The 16226-nt window shown below is 43.8% G+C and overlaps 3 protein-coding genes and 1 long non-coding RNA gene across 5 annotated transcripts; 2 read left to right on the top strand and 2 right to left on the bottom strand.

The window, feature by feature from the left end:
* Nucleotides 1-565: 565 nt before the first annotated feature.
* Nucleotides 566-5851, top strand: dhrs1 (dehydrogenase/reductase (SDR family) member 1). Its single transcript, XM_019864762.1, has 9 exons — nucleotides 566-672; nucleotides 2089-2237; nucleotides 2689-2832; nucleotides 3310-3389; nucleotides 4400-4532; nucleotides 4597-4740; nucleotides 4820-4889; nucleotides 5456-5536; nucleotides 5617-5851. The coding sequence occupies exons 2-9, from the start codon at nucleotides 2094-2096 to the stop codon at nucleotides 5751-5753; spliced, it is 933 nt and encodes a 310-aa protein (XP_019720321.1). The 5' UTR covers nucleotides 566-672; nucleotides 2089-2093; the 3' UTR covers nucleotides 5754-5851.
* An 88-nt stretch (nucleotides 5852-5939) lies between these two features.
* Nucleotides 5940-6357, bottom strand: LOC109512779 (uncharacterized). Its single transcript, XR_002167590.1, has 2 exons — nucleotides 6218-6357; nucleotides 5940-6043 (listed from the first exon to the last, which is right to left on the bottom strand). It is a non-coding gene; the product is annotated as an uncharacterized LOC109512779 (long non-coding RNA).
* Nucleotides 6358-8506: 2149 nt separating this feature from the next.
* LOC109512777 (RING finger protein 212B-like) lies at nucleotides 8507-16161 on the bottom strand. Of its 2 annotated transcripts, XM_019864765.1 has the most exons (11): nucleotides 16010-16161; nucleotides 15767-15873; nucleotides 15590-15692; nucleotides 15483-15511; nucleotides 15369-15409; nucleotides 14708-14732; nucleotides 14566-14626; nucleotides 14307-14364; nucleotides 14197-14227; nucleotides 14017-14120; nucleotides 8507-9181 (listed from the first exon to the last, which is right to left on the bottom strand). In XM_019864765.1, exons 1-10 carry the CDS (start codon nucleotides 16082-16084, stop codon nucleotides 14057-14059), a joined length of 594 nt encoding a protein of 197 aa, XP_019720324.1. In that variant the 5' UTR covers nucleotides 16085-16161; the 3' UTR covers nucleotides 8507-9181; nucleotides 14017-14056. The 2 variants fall into 2 exon arrangements, with proteins under 2 accessions (XP_019720324.1, XP_019720323.1); XM_019864764.1 differs by lacking the exon at nucleotides 8507-9181 and having other exon boundaries at nucleotides 13579-14120.
* homeza (homeobox and leucine zipper encoding a) lies at nucleotides 9169-13336 on the top strand. The gene is made up of 3 exons (XM_019864761.1): nucleotides 9169-9550; nucleotides 10278-10368; nucleotides 10721-13336. Exon 3 carries the CDS (start codon nucleotides 10748-10750, stop codon nucleotides 12716-12718), a length of 1971 nt encoding a protein of 656 aa, XP_019720320.1. The 5' UTR covers nucleotides 9169-9550; nucleotides 10278-10368; nucleotides 10721-10747; the 3' UTR covers nucleotides 12719-13336.
* Nucleotides 16162-16226: the final 65 nt, after the last annotated feature.

Here is a 16226-nt window from a genome sequence, read left to right as displayed (position 1 = left end):
CAAGTGGGAAATATAATATTGAGAGTGATATACATATAATGACACAGTGATGATTTGTAATACACCCAAAATGTACAGTATATGAAACTGCAACTTTGCACACAGTATTATCATGCCAAATCTGGGTTCAGGGTTTCCACTTTTTAAATGTTACTTAAGTGAGAGAGTTGAATGAAAACTTCTCCTTTGGCCAAAGAGTTTTTTTAAATTTATTTAATTTATTATAAAAGTATCTACAGAGTCTAAGGACATTTGCTCCCTCTAAATTAGTTCAATTCTTATAACAACCAATAAACAACACAACAGTTGTAGACTGTTCATTGGCATGCACTGTAAATGAGCAAACCCACGCATTTAAAATACTTAGCCACGGTGTATACTTATAGAATCGAGTATGTTTATCGGTAAAAGATTTCAAAATACCAAAAAAAAAAAAAAAACAACTACAGTACAGCGTACCACTGTACTGTCGATGTATTGTAAAATGGAAGATCCACCATAGGAGGGCAGTAAAGCAACATCATCTAGAGCAGCTACGGAAAAAGTCGCGAAAAGAAGAAATGAGGAGTAAAGGAGGCGTTGCGTTCATATCAGCAGCAAACGCCTTGTAGATGGTTAACCAGATAATTGCGAAGACTTCGCAGTGGGAAGAAGTATCCGACGCCACTCGCTGTAAGTTGCTTTTGTCTCTTGCTGTCGTTATTCGTTTTCAAATAGTTATTGATTTTCTAGCACAGTAAGTTAAATAACATTTCTGATAACTCTAAATGGCAACTCAATCTCTTTTATTGATTTATACGGCATTTGCATAACATTTCGATTTTTCATATCTCTGCTTAAACAATGAACACTGAGTCTTTTTTTCCTTACTTTGTGGTAATGTGTCGTAACAAATGGTTATTTTTTTTTATAAAAACTTTAAAAGTCTTTATAGTCCAACTGCAACTCTGACCTGTTTTAGAGCCTTGCTGATCACCCTTGCCCTTCCTGTACTATGTACCCATCGTGAGTGCATCGGCGTTCCCATGTCCATGCTGAAAAACGGTCCGTTAAACGCCCAAACGAGCCCCGTAACGACTTACAGATTCTGGCCAAAAGAAGTGAGTCACGGGGGACGTTCTTCCTTTCAGTGGGGTCGTGCCTCTCCCCACGTTGAATTCAGTCCCTGTTCATCATCAGCTGCCCAAGGACCCACATTGAAATCCGAGCTGAAAACGGCACGAGGAAAGCCTGAATTTTTGGGGAAACAGACTGCTTTTTGTACAGTCGGCTACATAAGGATTTGGACATGCATAATCACTCAATTTTCAACATTCCATAGCCACAATGGATTTGAAATGAAACAATGAAGGTGTGCTTTAAGTGCAGACTCTGAGCTTCAATTCGAGGGTATTTACATCCAAATTTGGATCAATTGTCAATGGACAATTGGCTACTTAGCTGTTCCCTAGCCAGGTATGTGTCATTTCCTCATTTCACTTTCAAGGAATAGAGACAAGGCCTGGAGTTCATTTGGAGCCTGCTGGGGTCATCTCTCAATACAAAGTATAAAGAGCAATCATGATCAGTGAAGCAAGCCAGCTTTCGGCTGAAAATCTAAATAAATCCATCGCAGTAAGATGGCAAAAACCTAAGGTGTGGCCAATTCAACTCTTTGTCATGGCCTTAATAAGAGATAAGAAACGGGTGAGCTCAGCAACACCAAAGGACCTGCAAGACCACGGAAGACAAGTGTGCTGGATGACAGAAGGAACTGAAGACAGCTGCAGCAGAGACGAAACCAAGCGGCCGGTGGTGTTCATGGGTTCGAGACTTCAGGTTGTCCCTGAATGCAAAAGATTTACAACATAGTATTGAAAAATTACAATCTGACTGATTGTTGTGTTCCTTTGTCCAATTACTTTTGGTCCGTTAAAAATGTGGACGCACATATAAAATGTGTTGTCATTCCCCTCTTGTGTGTGTGTGTGTGTGTGTTTTAAAGGCTTTGTGGAAGAGACTTTTCTTTGATGCTCTTTTTCAATTGGCATTATTTATGACACTTGTTGATTGACTGTTATCCATCTGTCCCCCCCCCCACGTCGGCAGAGAACATGTCCCTGTCCGGCTGGATCTGTGTGGTCACGGGTGCCTCCAGAGGCATTGGAAAAGGAATAGCGCTGCAGCTTTCTGAGGCAGGCGCCACCGTCTACATCACCGGACGCCAGGAAAAGACTCTTAAAGAAACAGCAGCACAGGTGAAATGTTGAGCTGGATGGGGCAATGATTACTTAGGCAGGTCACCAAGAAGTTGCTATCATGCCAGCTGTGGTACTTTTGTTTACTTCCTCTTTCTTTTACGGAAGGTCTTTGTGGTTTATCGTAACTATGACGCTTTCTTGGTTACTGCGCAAGTAGCGAAAGACCTGGCAACGTTCCCCGACATTCATTTATTTGCACCTGCTCGTGATGCACGCAACTGTAGCCCCACCCCCGACAGACGGCCGATAATTGGTTGAGTTCAATGATGGAACATTGACACGTTGGGCGTCGGATGCTGCATTTTTCATTTGAGATGCTAATTATGAATGATACGTTTCAAAATGAGTCACTTGTCGTCTTGTTCAAAATAATGCTCCAAACGGCTTTCTGGGAAAACCGCTTGCTCTAGTTACTGCAGTCCACATGCTCGCTTTGCTCTCCACTCAGGTGAGCGAGCGGGGTGGAAAGTGTGTGCCCGTCATCTGTGACTCGACCAATGATGGCGACATTGAGAAACTGTTTGAACGCATAAAAACGGAAGAGAGTGGCCGACTGGACCTTCTGGTCAACAATGCATACGCTGGAGTCCAGGTTGGTGGCATTTCAGTACTATTTCACATATTGCAATGCAATCTGTTTTGGAATGCCAGGTGACTTCCATGTATCGAACTCTTCAAAACAATGGCTCAATTCTCATAATAATGTCAAGTGCGATGATCTATCCATGTCATCATAACGTTCATTAACAATACAGGAAATGTTTTACTGTTTTTGGTATGATTGCACCTTTCCTCTTGGGTGTCGATGTTCCCCTTATGTACGAGCATGACAAAAATTACAAAACACACAGGAGTTCAATCTTTCGACGCTTACGAAACCAAAGTGTCACGAGGTTTGTGAAAGTCTCTCGTAATGTCACACATGATAATGGATTGATTAGTCTCAAGATCCGGTGATCTTGAGACTTTAAAAAAAAAAAAATTGGAACACTTTAGTTTAGGCTCCAAACTGTCGACTAAAATCCATCCTGTTATTTACTTGTGTGACAAATATGTCGTGTCATTGCAGGCCATCTTTGAGAACCACGGGAAAAAGTTCTGGGAGACCGACCCGTCTTTTTGGGACACCATCAACAACACGGGCCTGAGGTAGTAGGCCTGAGTTGCATGTCACGACTTTACAGACGCCTTTGGCCATCATTAGATGCGTGTTTTTTTTTTTTCTTCAGCGCTGTCATGACCAACTAGAAAACTAAAATGCAGTCAAAGCATTTTGTTTCCAAAAAAGTGCTGAATTTGTTTTCGTTTGACCACCTGTTTGTTAATTAGCACTCTGTTTCCTAGATCATGGAGGATGATAAACAGTTAAAAATCATGAAAGGGAAGTCTAAAGTTGTCGTGACAAGTAATCTAAATACAGTATTGTAATTGAGACTGCGGTGGTGGAATATGAATGAAGCAGCAAAAATCCCCTTGTTTTTATCCATCTACTCGGGTGGCCATTTTGCCGCTTGCTGTCGATGGAAAATGACATCACAGTGCCTCAGGCTGCATTCCAGGAAAGTGGGAAGTCTGAGTTTTCCAATCGCAGATCCGGAAAAGTGCACTTGAATCCCACTCAAGCTGGGGTTCCAAGTCACAAAATCTACCCCGACCTCAACTGAGTTTTCCAATCGCAGATCCGGAAAAGTGCACTCGAATCCCACTAAAACTGGGAGTTCCAAGTCACAAAATCTACCCCGACCTCACGGAGTTGCTTCAGTCTGACGCCACCCGACAACGGCGACCCTTCATTCGTAAAAACATAAGATTGGTCATTTCCTGCAATGTCATTTTCAGTACATCGTGGCAAAATGGCCACCCCCTGAAGAGGATGAATACGGGTGACACCCGACAACGGCGACCCTTCATTCGTAAAAACATGAGATTGGTCATTTCCTGAAGCACTGCAATGTCATTTTCAGTACATCGTGGCAAAATGCTCCCCCTGAAGTGGATGAATACAGGTGGATTTTGTTGCTTAATTCCTATCGGTGCAGTGATGCAGACTCTGTCGGTTTGTTGCGGTGAAGGAGCTGCAAATTACCTCGTTGATGCTGAATGTTTTCAGCAAAAGTGATTCATTGAGCCTTCTTTGTTTTATTTCCTCCATCTGGTAGAAGCCACTATATCGCTTCAGTGTACGCATCCCGTTTGATGGTGGCTCGGGGTCAGGGCTTGATCGTCACCATTTCATCCATGGGAGGCCTGCGATATCTCTTCAATGTGCCATACGGTGTTGGGAAAGCGGCGGTAAGTTGGCGCTTCCTAAGGTCCCCGGTTTTATGGATGGAGTAACCCAACCATTTCTTGACAGTGCGACCGCATGGCCGTGGACATGGCTTTGGAGCTTCGGAGCAGAGGGGTGGCATCTGTCAGTCTCTGGCCTGGACCGGTCAAGACCGAGCAAATAACTCAGTTTGTGCTTTCAGATGATGCGCCGCGGGAAGTAGATTCCAAGGTAGGCTTCTCTCCGGCGGCTAACCGCACGTGTAGAGTGTTGTCATTTTCGCTGAATGTCTGCGTTGTTTCACCCTCAGACGAAGGAATTGTTTGCTCATGGAGAAAGCACTGAATTTAGTGGGCTGTGCATTGTCAACCTTGCTCAAGGTAGGCCTATTCTCGATCGGCTGACATGTTTTAACTCTTTACTTCAACGCAGAAGGGGAGAAAAAAAAAAGTTCATTGCAATAATATCTTCCCTTTCGACCCACTAGTCTGAACACAGTTTTCATATTAACACTGTGTTTGTGGAATAAGTGATGAATAATCCACCTGTTTTCAAATAGGAGAGTGATGTCATGTAGCACCGCCCACTCCTGTCTATTGAAACTGATGTCAGAGTAGCCACGGGCTTGCCTTGTAAGCATCGCGTGGCCAAACCCAGAAAACAGGTTGAACCGTGACATTAGGAAATTAAGCCCGTGGGCACTTTGATGTTAATTTTCAATCACCAGTAGGGGGTGGTGCCACCTTGGATGGCAATAAAAACCCAGGGGATTATGATGCTTTGTCCTTATTCCAAAAATGCAATCTCAGAAATACTGTCTTGAAGGTAATGGGGGCACCCGGATCATCTTGTTGCAAATATAATATTTGACTCGAATTCTGCTCTAAGCTTGAATGAGAAATGCTTCTTCAGCTTCAACTAACGAATTCCTTTCACTGCTTTAAAGATAAAAACCTGATGTCACTGAGCGGGAAAATTCTCATGACCTGTGACCTGGCGAGGCGTTACGGGATCCGAGATGTCGACGGTGACTCACTTTTGGAGAAGAACAAAACTGAAAAAGTGAGTCGACGGTGTTTGTTTATTTATGTTTGTTTGCTTTTCCAGGGCGGTGTGTGGACGACTTTACCTCCCTTAAGTTCCTGCTGACACAAGTTCCGTATGTCTCCTGGCTCTCATCTTTTGTCCCGTCTTTTATAAGACTGCCCCGCTTTCTGCTCCCCTTGACAAGCAACCATTTCTAACCATAAGCTAGCGAGGCGTTGAAAACCTATTTGTGACTATTTTTGAATCCAATCACGACAAGTGTTTATTGAAATGAAAGACTCCGGGAATTTTGAATGCCTACTACAGTGAAACCTCTTTATTTGAATTCGATCCGTGTCGTGAACGCTGGTCAATTCCCCAATTTGTATTTTTATTTTTTTTTTGCTATGTTAAAACAACTCTTCCCAGAGTTAACTATGGGAATGGATTCCATCTGTTCTAGGGTCAAATAGTTGTTAAATGCAGTGTTGGGCTGTACATTTGGTACCTGGGCCCTTAGTGGCGGCTTAACACGCTGGTCAATTCCCCAATTTGTATTTTTATTTTTATTTTTTTTTGCTATGTTGAAACAACTCTTCCCAGAGGTAGCTGTGGGAATGGATTCCATCTGTTCTAGGGTCAAATAGTTGTTAAATGCAGTGTTAGGCTGTACATTTGGTACCTGGGCCCTTAGTGGCGGCTTAACCGACTTAATCCACTTCCTATTACCACCACCACCACTACAAAGTCACAATTATAAAATAGAGCACATCAATACTATACAAAAACGCAACATGACAGCATGCAACCGCACCACTTGCATCCTCCTGTTCTAGGGTCAAATAGTTGTTAAATGCAGTGTTAGGCTGTACATTTGGTACCTGGGCCCTCAGAGGCGTCTTAACCGACTTAATCCACTTCCTATTACCACCACCACCACTACAAAGTCACAATTATAAAATAGAGCACATCAATACTATACAAAAACGCAACATGACAGCATGCAACCGCACCACTTGCATCCTCAGTCGAATTTGAAATCGAACTGGTTAAAGATCCCATTGCTAATCTGGTTTAAATGATGTTGGCCAACACAAGTGATTCAAAAGTCCCTGGGCAGATGACCTTGACAATGTAGCACAAAGACACCACTACAAAGTCACAATTATAAAATAGAGCACATAAATTCGATACAAAAACTCGACAGCATGCAACCGCACCACTTGCATCCTTAGTCGAATTTGAAATCGAACTGGTTAAAGATCCCATTGCTAATCTGGTTTAAATGATATTGGCCAGCACGAGTGATTCAAAATTCCCTGGGCGGATGAGCTTGACAATGTAGCACAAAGATGCGGAAATCTGATTGGACCACAAAAACCTAACGTCGACACACCGGTGGCAGTGCAGCCAAGAGAAACGCAATGAAATAGACTAATGGTAATGAATAAAAAAATATATATATTTCAAGTGCAATAGTAAACAACTGTTCATGTTATATGTGAATACACTAAAACATGTACCCAATCATAACTTTGGCACAAGAAAAACGCAAATGATAAATGTGTAAAGACCGCAGGAAAACGAAATGCTCGCTTTGCAATCAAAAAGATGAGTTGAGCCATATTGTACTGGACAGAGAAAACCGCCAACTTACCAGAATGCTCGTCTTGTATTTCTCCTCTTTGACATCAGCATTAAACTTCTGTGGTAGCACAACAACAAAGAAAAGAGACAAAATTGAGTGAGCGTTTTTCAGAAATTTTCCAGCCGTATTTTTCCTCAGCAAGTCAAATTCAGAGGTTTCACGATTGCTTATTATCATAACTATATTACTGTTTAAGCTTGAGAATGTGAAATTGTATTTGGTATCAATATGAAGCTGGTTTGTCTCTATTTGATGTAGATGCAGCCAAAACGTATCACCTAGTATTTTGGATTAAAATGTTGAAGCATTATACCTATATTTTTGTATGCATAGAAGTGGTACTGCGATACGGTGCTGCCGGTATGTTACCGATCTATCTCGATAAATAAAGAACTGGGCTAAAACACTGCTGTTTGTCTTATTCAAAACAAGGGAAGTAACATTGACTCCGACTGTTCCACATCCCCCAAAACACTTTCGGTCAATTAAAAACTCAAATCTCGGCTTTGCACGTTCTCACTGTGCTTGCATAGGTTTCCCTGCGGCTTCCTTCACCATTCCGAAAATATGCGTGTTAGGTGAATTGACTTTAAATTGTCCGAGGGTGTGAGTGTGAATGTTTTTTAGTGTATTTGCGCCCTTGGATTGACTGGCGACCGGTCCAAGGTTGATGCCCCCTATTGTTCAGATAAGCAAACGGATGGATGGATTATGGGAAAAGGAAGGGATATGAGGTCACCACTCTGTGACAGAGGATACATCTTTTTGATGAATTAAACATTTGGTCTTGAGTTACTGTAACGAAACTCATTTGATGCAATGCCTGTCCTGAGGTTGTGGCCCCCACCACCAATTTATTTGATCTGAGGACAAGAAAAGGTTGCTTAACTTCGAACGGAGATCCAGTCAACTGCTACCATTGCTCACCAAACCAGCAGCACCCGATCAAGTACGCGTGTAATCATATTGATCCAGATGTTGTAGATGACTAAGTGAGAAATAAAGACTTTTTTGTGCTACTTGGAAAGAGTTTGTTTTCATAAACGAGAGATCTGATGGTCTCTATGCTCACGCCACAGTGTTGTGTGCATCCATGTTTATGTTTCTGGGAGCGATGAGCCTTGAGATTCTTTACAATAACCCTTTAATTTTTAAACTCCAATTTTGACATACTTAACTAGTCCTGTACACCGTCCTATTTTAACTAATCATCACAAGAACAATAAACTTTTTTTTGGGGGGGGGTGATTTGCAAGAGACATACAGTACATGACGATGCGTTTCCTCAAATAGTGATTTCCACTGTAAATAGATGCCTCCTTATTTCCATCTATCCATAGCACTGGTTCTCCACACAGGAATGCCGGAGCCCGGATTTAAACCCCCCCAACCAGAGAACTGTATGTGGTAGCTGTCCGTCCTTATTTCCCCTCAGGTGAAGAAACTGTGTTACTCAGTTGTAGCCCATTCGATGCTTCCCCTCAAATAGAATCTTAGGCTTTATGGAAAGAGTGCTTTTTCAGCTTTGTGCTCACTCCATTCTTATATGCGTCATTTTTTTTTTTATGTCGGAGGTGGACGCACTCAAATTATTTTCAGCATAAGCACCATCATTATAATGGTGAATACATTTAGATATTTCATATAATTTGTACAAAAAAGATGCCCCCCCCCCGCTTAGAAACGCCCGATAAAAACACCCTATGTCAGAGGGAAACAGGACTGTGCTGCTGGTTGGTAGAGAAATTAGATGATTTTGTAGGCAAATAAATCTCCTCGTAAATAGTATGTGGCCCAGATCTGATGGGGGCGCGCAACGTGGTTGACGTAAAAAAAATAAAAAGTGTTTGGCCCACTGGCCGGGATTTGTTGTACAGACGCTTTCTCCCACCAATGTGAAGCCTTCCCCGGCTGACTGGCACACCCACTCCGCCGAGGCCGTGACAGTCAGTTGGGCCTTGTTGGGCTTCCTGGTCCGCAGCTCCGCCTCGCCTCGATCTGGCCGGACAGTGGAAACACTTCTCAACAGAACAAAAGCGGCCGCGGACCAAGCAGCGATCGCGACCGAACGCCAGCTCGCAGTTGGGAATAAAAGACGCCTAAGCGAGGGGGCGAGCGAGACCAAGTCTGACGAAAGGGCGACAAACTTGGTCGCCGTCGCATCTTGCCTTCCTTGGCCGTTAATCCGACGAGGTGCTCGGTGAAATAAACCAAGGGTCAAGCCGCCAGACGGACGGGCATTGTGTCCACAGTCTTCTTCCAAACTTCGCCCATTTAGAGCCGCCTCTCACGAAACGGAAACTGGGGCTTTTCTTCTCGTTGTCTTTTCGCTCGCACGGAACCCCGGGACGAGGGATTCTTTTTGTGGTAAGTTTATTTTCCACCTTCAATCGAAGTGTGTCTGGCGGCGAAGTGCGCCAGCTCAGTCAAGCGTTTTTACTTGGTACGCCATAAAGGGGCACAGACACGACTACCATTGTTAGTGGCACCACGGGCAACTTTTTAAGCGGTATAGCCCCTCATTTCAACCAGCATGTTAAATTTCAATGATTTATGTGTCTTGATAAAATCCAAAAATAAAAAAAACATGGGCGGTTACTTAAATTACCGCCCCTATTTGTTCCGATAGGTCACGAATGACGAACGTTGTGGCGTTAGAGTTGGCTCGTGGTTTGGTTACACATTTCTTGCGTAGCTAAAGCGACCTAAATCTGAGGCCATGACGTAGTCGCAAAACAAGATGCGCACGGTCTCCTCATTTCTTATTTAAAATGTTCCCTTTGAAGTAAAATTTGTCATTTTGTTTCCCAATAATTTAACACGCAGCACTGCACTGTGGGTCTTAGGACTGCCCACTCATTCATGAAATCCAATGAAAAAAAAATGGTACAGTGTTTGTACTTAATACTGTTTATCCACAGTAGTTTCACAAAAAGTTACATTGTACAGTTGATTTTTTTAATGGATACTTGTTGCTTAACATTTAACAAAGTACCCCAAACTGCTCTGAGGTGTTTGAGAGTTGAGTTCTTTTTAATTTGAGTAAAACATCATGAAAGCCTGACTAATGCTGATCATCTTCTCCATTTACAAGTTCTCAAGCTTCTGCTCTGCTGTTTGCCTTCGCGAAGGGGCTCTACTTGTCTTTGGAGACTTGAAGTGGAACAAAGCCCAACAAGAAAAGGGTGAGAACGTAACCGTGAAGAGTTTTCTCATGGATGTCCGTTCTCCACGCTCCCACCCTTTGCAACCAGTGCCCCCCCCCCACTCACCCCCCACCCCTGCTCACACAAAACAAAAGTCACCCACCACACTTTGGGGGAGGGGAACCCAGTCTGGACCGGGTATACGACTCGTTTCAGTGGGAGTTCAGAATAAGGAGTTCAAAGTAGAGGGGGGAGGGGAAACAGCTGTCCGATAACTGACTTCGACAATGAGGCCAAAACAAAAGTTCTAAAACATTAGCATATAAACTCTGATGGTCTGACATGTTCAAAACTATCCAACGTGTGTAAAATAAGCCCCTTTTTCTTGCAGGTGAAACGCCCTACTTATAAGGCCCAGATGGCGACCTATGACGAACAAAATGGCAGAGTGGGACCACATGCGGCCAAGTTCCTGGACAGCAGAATGACGAAGACTCTTTGTAAAGTAAAGCAAGAAGATGAACAGGCTGCAAAAGAATTTCATCTTCCTCCCAGTTCACCCGAAAGCAACCCAGGCTCTGCGTCCAGTTTCACCACCAATCACAATTCTGTGGTGTGCTTGCCCCTTGTGTCAGAAGAACTCAAATTGGTGTGGACGCATTCTGATCAGACCCGCGAACTTGACTCCATTCCGGAGCTCGTCCAAGCTTTTAACTTGTTTCCGTACCCATCGTCACTTGAGGTCAACACCCTAGCCCGGGCTTGCTCTTTGCCCTTGGACAAAGTTAAGGTTTGGTTTATGGTGCAGAGAATTAAATATGGGATCAGTTGGTCGTCAGAGGAGATAGAGGAGACGCGACGGAAACTATCGGTGCCATATTCTTTTGACGACTCCAGTGAAACAAGCGAGGAAGCCAAAGTCATTGAGGATAAAGATCCCGAAGCGGAGCCCGTTTTCCCAAGTGTGACTCCCAAGAAGAAGAAACCAAAATGTGAATCGCCGGATTCTTACAAACCAACCAAATCCACGTCCCCGTGTTTCAGTTCTACCTTACCGCCACCTCAGGATTCCTACTTCTACCGCCCACCAAGTGACATCCCATCAAGTGCGAATGCGGTGGCTCCTACCGCCGCCGATGCTGCTGCTGAGGTCTCCTTAGACCTTTCGGGGTCCTCGCCACAACAACACCGCCACGGACGCTATAAAAAGTCAAAAGCCCAGCTTGCTGCACTTCGCAAAAGCTTTTTGAGAGAGAACTGGCCCGCAGAGGTGGAGCTTAGGCGCTTGCAGGAAGAGACCGGTTTGAGCCGCAATGACATCCGAAAATGGTTCAGCGACAGCCGTTACCAGCTTAGGGTCGGACGAGGAAGCCTGGCAGCAGCCCAGGGCTTTTCGACACTACTTCCAGCTGTAGGAGGTAAACACGAACAACAAAGCGAACCTCTTTCGCTCACGACTCAAAAGAGTCGTCTTTTTAATCCGGCGGGGAAGGGCCAAGAGGGAGCCCGGAGCAACCTGATCAGGAATTCCCATTTCTTTCAGACCTTCTTGTCTCACAGCCTCGAGGCTTTCGGGGAACGGGACCTTGAGGCAGAGGGCTACGAAGCAACGGAAGATCTGTCTGGTGACGGGGACAGTCTCAAAGACGGGGAGCAAAGCGAAGAAGAACCGCTCCAGTTGGTCAAGCCCGGCAAGCTTGACCAACAGGCTCCCCCGCAGGACCCGCCCGACGCATTCAAATCCTCTCCCTGCTCCTCCCCCTCTGGAACGCCGCCACTTGCGGCGTCGCCATACAAACAGCCCCCAAACAACATCAGCACATCAAAGAAGTCGCTCCACTCAGCCAGGGGCAATAATCTACACCTCTCAACGGCATCGACTTCCCGGACATCTGGTGGCAGACCGAGGAAGACCAAGGAGCAGTTGGCTTTACTCAAGCAGCACTTCCTCCGCTGCCAGTGGCCCAAGAGTGAAGACTACACGGAACTTGTTAAGGTTACAGGGTTACCCCGCGCTGATGTGATCCAATGGTTTGGGGACACGCGTTACGCGGTCAAAAACGGCCAGCTGCGATGGGTTAAAGGGGTCCGTGACAAATTCTTGGCAGAGCTCGCCGCCCAGCAGGGTAATGCCGTTTTTCCGAACGGTTCGGGAACATCTCCCCGGGTCGGAGGTAGCCGCAAACGGAAATCTCCGGTGAACGGAATGAGTGCAGGTTCCCCAAATGTGCAGCCATTAGTAAACTATTTCCTCTCAACGGGCTCACTCAACGAAAAAGACCTTGACATATTATGCAAGAAGTCCAAAATGAGTTACCAACAAGTGCGAGATTGGTTTTCAGCTCAGGTTGTTGGGGAGAGTGACCGAGAACCCGTGGCTACGGGTTAAGGTGTTGCATCATACCGAAGGGTTCCACTTGACTGAGTACTGCTACTAGCGCCTCCACCAGCAAGCTTAGTTGTCACTTGGTATCTCCGTTTTGCTTGACCTGAAGCATGACGTTTAGTCTTCCGAGCACAAGCCCAAATCAACGTTTGAGGCCTGGATAGTTACTTCGTTTTCTGCTTATCCTAATATATTTGAAACTGAACAAGTTTGCTGCCTGTGTTGCTGTAAATATAGGAAAGAAAATTGTACACTGGGTTGCTCTATTTTTTTTTCCTTATTTGTTTAGCTATAAATGGCAGAATAGCTCATTGTAGCAGTAATTTAAACCGGTGGTTCTTTTGGTACCCGAGTACAGTGGACGAGACGAGATTTCTGTTGACTTTGCCACTGACGTTTTGTGTTCTCATTCCTTTATAACCCATTATTCCTTATAAGGAATGCACACTGGACATTTCCCCCTTTAATTTGACATCTTGCACTTTGGATTTGGAGCCTGCTGCCGTTATGTTTAAAAAAAAAAAAAGTCCAATTAGTTCATGTACTAAACACTGTCTTGCTTTAACCTGCTGTTGTTTGTTAACTTATACAAGGTTAGATTAAAAAAAAAAGTTTCAAACATTTGCCATTCACTTCTGCACTGTGTATCCAAAACAAGCCGTTATTCACTTGGCTAATCTGTTGAAATGTTTCAGTGTCACTGTACCAAGAAAAAAACAAAAACATAGTCCTGATTTCTTAATTCGATTAATTATTATTATTTTTTTTTAATCATCCGACCAGGTAACGGGGATACTTTGTACATTTAACAATATAGAGAGTTAGATTGAGCTGGTGATCACAGCGCGCACCCCGAGAAATATCTTGTACATTTTAGGATGAACAGCACAATGTTTAAATTATTTTAATCTTCAATTGCGTACATGGACCAAGTCACCTCACTTAGTTCCGTTTTATAGCAATGTCTGAAGCCGCTTGTTTACATTTGTTGCAAATGTAGTTGTTCAAAAAAAGTCTTATAAAGTTGCCAGGAACACATTCAACGACGTATTTGAACACCGCTTCATAGAAATGCATATGATTTGGATTGGAAATTTTGCAAGCAATCGTGTCATCAATGCTAATACCCCTCCCAATTTACTTAGTGGACGTGTCGCATCGAAGTCTAACCCAGGAAAAAAACCAGCACCATGAAGAAACGAGAGCAGTGAGATCATATGACTGCTAAATTACTCAACAGAAAACAACGCAGTGCAACAACTCAAGTGTGTTTTAAAAAAAAGGGGGGGGGGGAATCCTACTTTTGCTTTTGACGAGTCTTTACAAAGAGAACCGGTTTGATTAACGCCTGGGTGAGGCGATTGATAAGTCAGTCAACAGATGGTATTGGAAGATGTCTGGCATTCTGCAGATGACACAAATGGAAGAGCAAAATGTGCAAGTAAGACAAAAAGAGAACTGTCCAGGTTGGTATTTCTCACCTTGTAGATGGGCTGATGGATGTGGGGGTCCCTTTAAAAACAGAACATTTTCAGATTCTCAGACCGTCAGAGCTAACCGTGCCCAAAACGAAGGAAGGGAAGCGACTTACTGTGGCCACGTTCAAGAAGAGGGCTTTGGCTAGACAAAGAAGTGGTCGATCCAGGAGTCTGAGTAACATCATACCAGACACATGAGAATCTGTTTATTTTGCATCCTCTTCAAATCGTTTAAAAAATAAGTCGACTACATAATGAGTCTTGAACATGCCCTGACTCCATGATCAGCGCAATACTGCAAATGCGCACAGTACGTTGTTTTGTTCATTTCATTTGATCAAAAATTGTCATAGATTAATGCTGGCACTTAACTGTACGGGATGCAAGACCTCGGTCTCGGGTCCACAGTGGGGAATCTACTGGACCCAGCTGGCTGAAAACCACACAACACAGATGTAAAGCCTTTTTTTTTTTTTTTTGAGGCTATTAAACAAAATGGCTGTGGCAGACATACCTCATAGTTCTTAAATGAGGGGTCACTGGAGATAGAAAACAAGTTCAGTGTGAGGATTAAAAATATTCGATTGATCAACAAAAAATGGTGGTGTTTCAGTAACAAACGCATCTCAGCAACGGTGGAAAATGCCCAACTTTTGCTCGTCGGAGTTTCATTATTAGGAGTCGTGCGGAATAATAATAAAATGTTGATACACGATCTGCAACTGGATGTGGATTCACACAGTCATGTAACAGCGCTTATCTTTTCAAACACACCGTTCTGCAGAGTTTCATAGGAAATTGGTTGGCACAATCCATCTTAATCACAAACACGATCTAAAAACATTGTTTTAAGACACCGGTGTCAAACTCAAGGCCGGGGGACCAGATCTGGCCCGCCACTTCATTTTCTGTGGCCTGTGAAAGCAAATCAAAGATGTCAACTTTCATGATGCTTGCTAAAATCTCTATGTAATAAATAGTGATACTGTAAGCATGTTCTTGTCACCAAATCCCTCATTACAGTAACTTAAACAATAGGTGAATAAAGGGTTATTCTTGACTTCTTTATATGGTTTTAGTCATAACGGCCCTCCAAGGGAAAAAAAATCAGGCCCGTGACGAAAATGAGTTTCACACCCCTGTTTTAAGACATAGGAAAAAGGTCATTGGATTACCAGGAGAAGCGACAGCCACAGGGAGCGAGATCCTTTGAACACTGTATGAGACTCAAGTTTCAGTCACAGCCTCAACGCAAGACATTTGAGTGTGAGAAGTACATTTGCCTTTACCCATTTGTCTGGAATTGTCCCGGAGAACCCTAAAGAGAGCATAGTGGAACGCTTATTGAACAATTCCAAAAGCAGTTGGGAAATTTAAAATTGGGGCACCCACGTACCCTCCTCTGTGAAAGAGGCTTTTTCAGCTCGGCCATCTCTTGTTTCAGCTCCATATTTCGGCTTTTTAAATCGGCATTCTCTCTTTTCAATTCAGCGATTTGCCTTATGACCAAAGAAGCAACGGTGACAAATATCCGTCTCAGCTACGGGAGCGATTTAGACCTCCTTTCCGTCACCTGTAACTCTGCTGAGTGACTTCTTTCAGACGCTTTTCCAGTTCAACTGACTTGTGCTTGAAGTATGCCGTGGCTCGCTGCATTTGTGTCCGCTGAAAATCTGCAATCTGAGAGGGTACGCACCTTGAGACCGCGTACGGGATATCAAGCCGCGGCTTTCTTAAGATCATCAATAAGGTGAAACACAATGACAGCGCTATTAAAAAAAGGACAGCAGTAAAAAAGGGGTGGAGGTGAACAAACCTGTGTAATGTGCTCTAGACGTGACTGGAAGAGCTTCATGGGATCCATGAAAAACACCCTTTCCTGTATTTTCATCTAAAACACAAAGTCTTTGTTTTTAAGGAAGACCACTATCACACCTTATAAACATCAAAAAGTTCTGATTTGTCTTTTAGTCAGGGTAAGATTTGAACAGCGTGTGTATATGTACAGTATACACTGTATATATATATATATA

The sequence above is a fragment of the Hippocampus comes genome, unplaced genomic scaffold (genome assembly GCF_001891065.2).
Source record: "Hippocampus comes isolate QL1 unplaced genomic scaffold, H_comes_QL1_v1.1 scaffold285, whole genome shotgun sequence".
Classification (NCBI taxonomy): Eukaryota; Metazoa; Chordata; class Actinopteri; order Syngnathiformes; family Syngnathidae; genus Hippocampus; species Hippocampus comes.
Note: the sequence above shows the minus strand (reverse complement) of the source record. Positions and strands in the feature narration are given on the sequence as shown.

Coding starts and splice junctions, on each gene's coding strand:
- LOC109512777 (XM_019864765.1), bottom strand. CDS start 16,084: ATGAAAATACAGGAAAGGGTGTTTTTCATGGATCCCATGAAGCTCTTC. Junction 14,627..14,707: donor CCTCATTTAAGAACTATGAG/GTATGTCTGCCA, acceptor TGTGGTTTTCAG/CCAGCTGGGTCCAGTAGATT. Junction 14,121..14,196: donor TCCATCAGCCCATCTACAAG/GTGAGAAATACC, acceptor TGTCATCTGCAG/AATGCCAGACATCTTCCAAT.
- homeza (XM_019864761.1), top strand. CDS start 10,748: ATGGCGACCTATGACGAACAAAATGGCAGAGTGGGACCACATGCGGCC.
- dhrs1 (XM_019864762.1), top strand. CDS start 2,094: ATGTCCCTGTCCGGCTGGATCTGTGTGGTCACGGGTGCCTCCAGAGGC. Junction 3,390..4,399: donor ATCAACAACACGGGCCTGAG/GTAGTAGGCCTG, acceptor TCCATCTGGTAG/AAGCCACTATATCGCTTCAG. Junction 5,537..5,616: donor CGGGATCCGAGATGTCGACG/GTGACTCACTTT, acceptor TTGCTTTTCCAG/GGCGGTGTGTGGACGACTTT.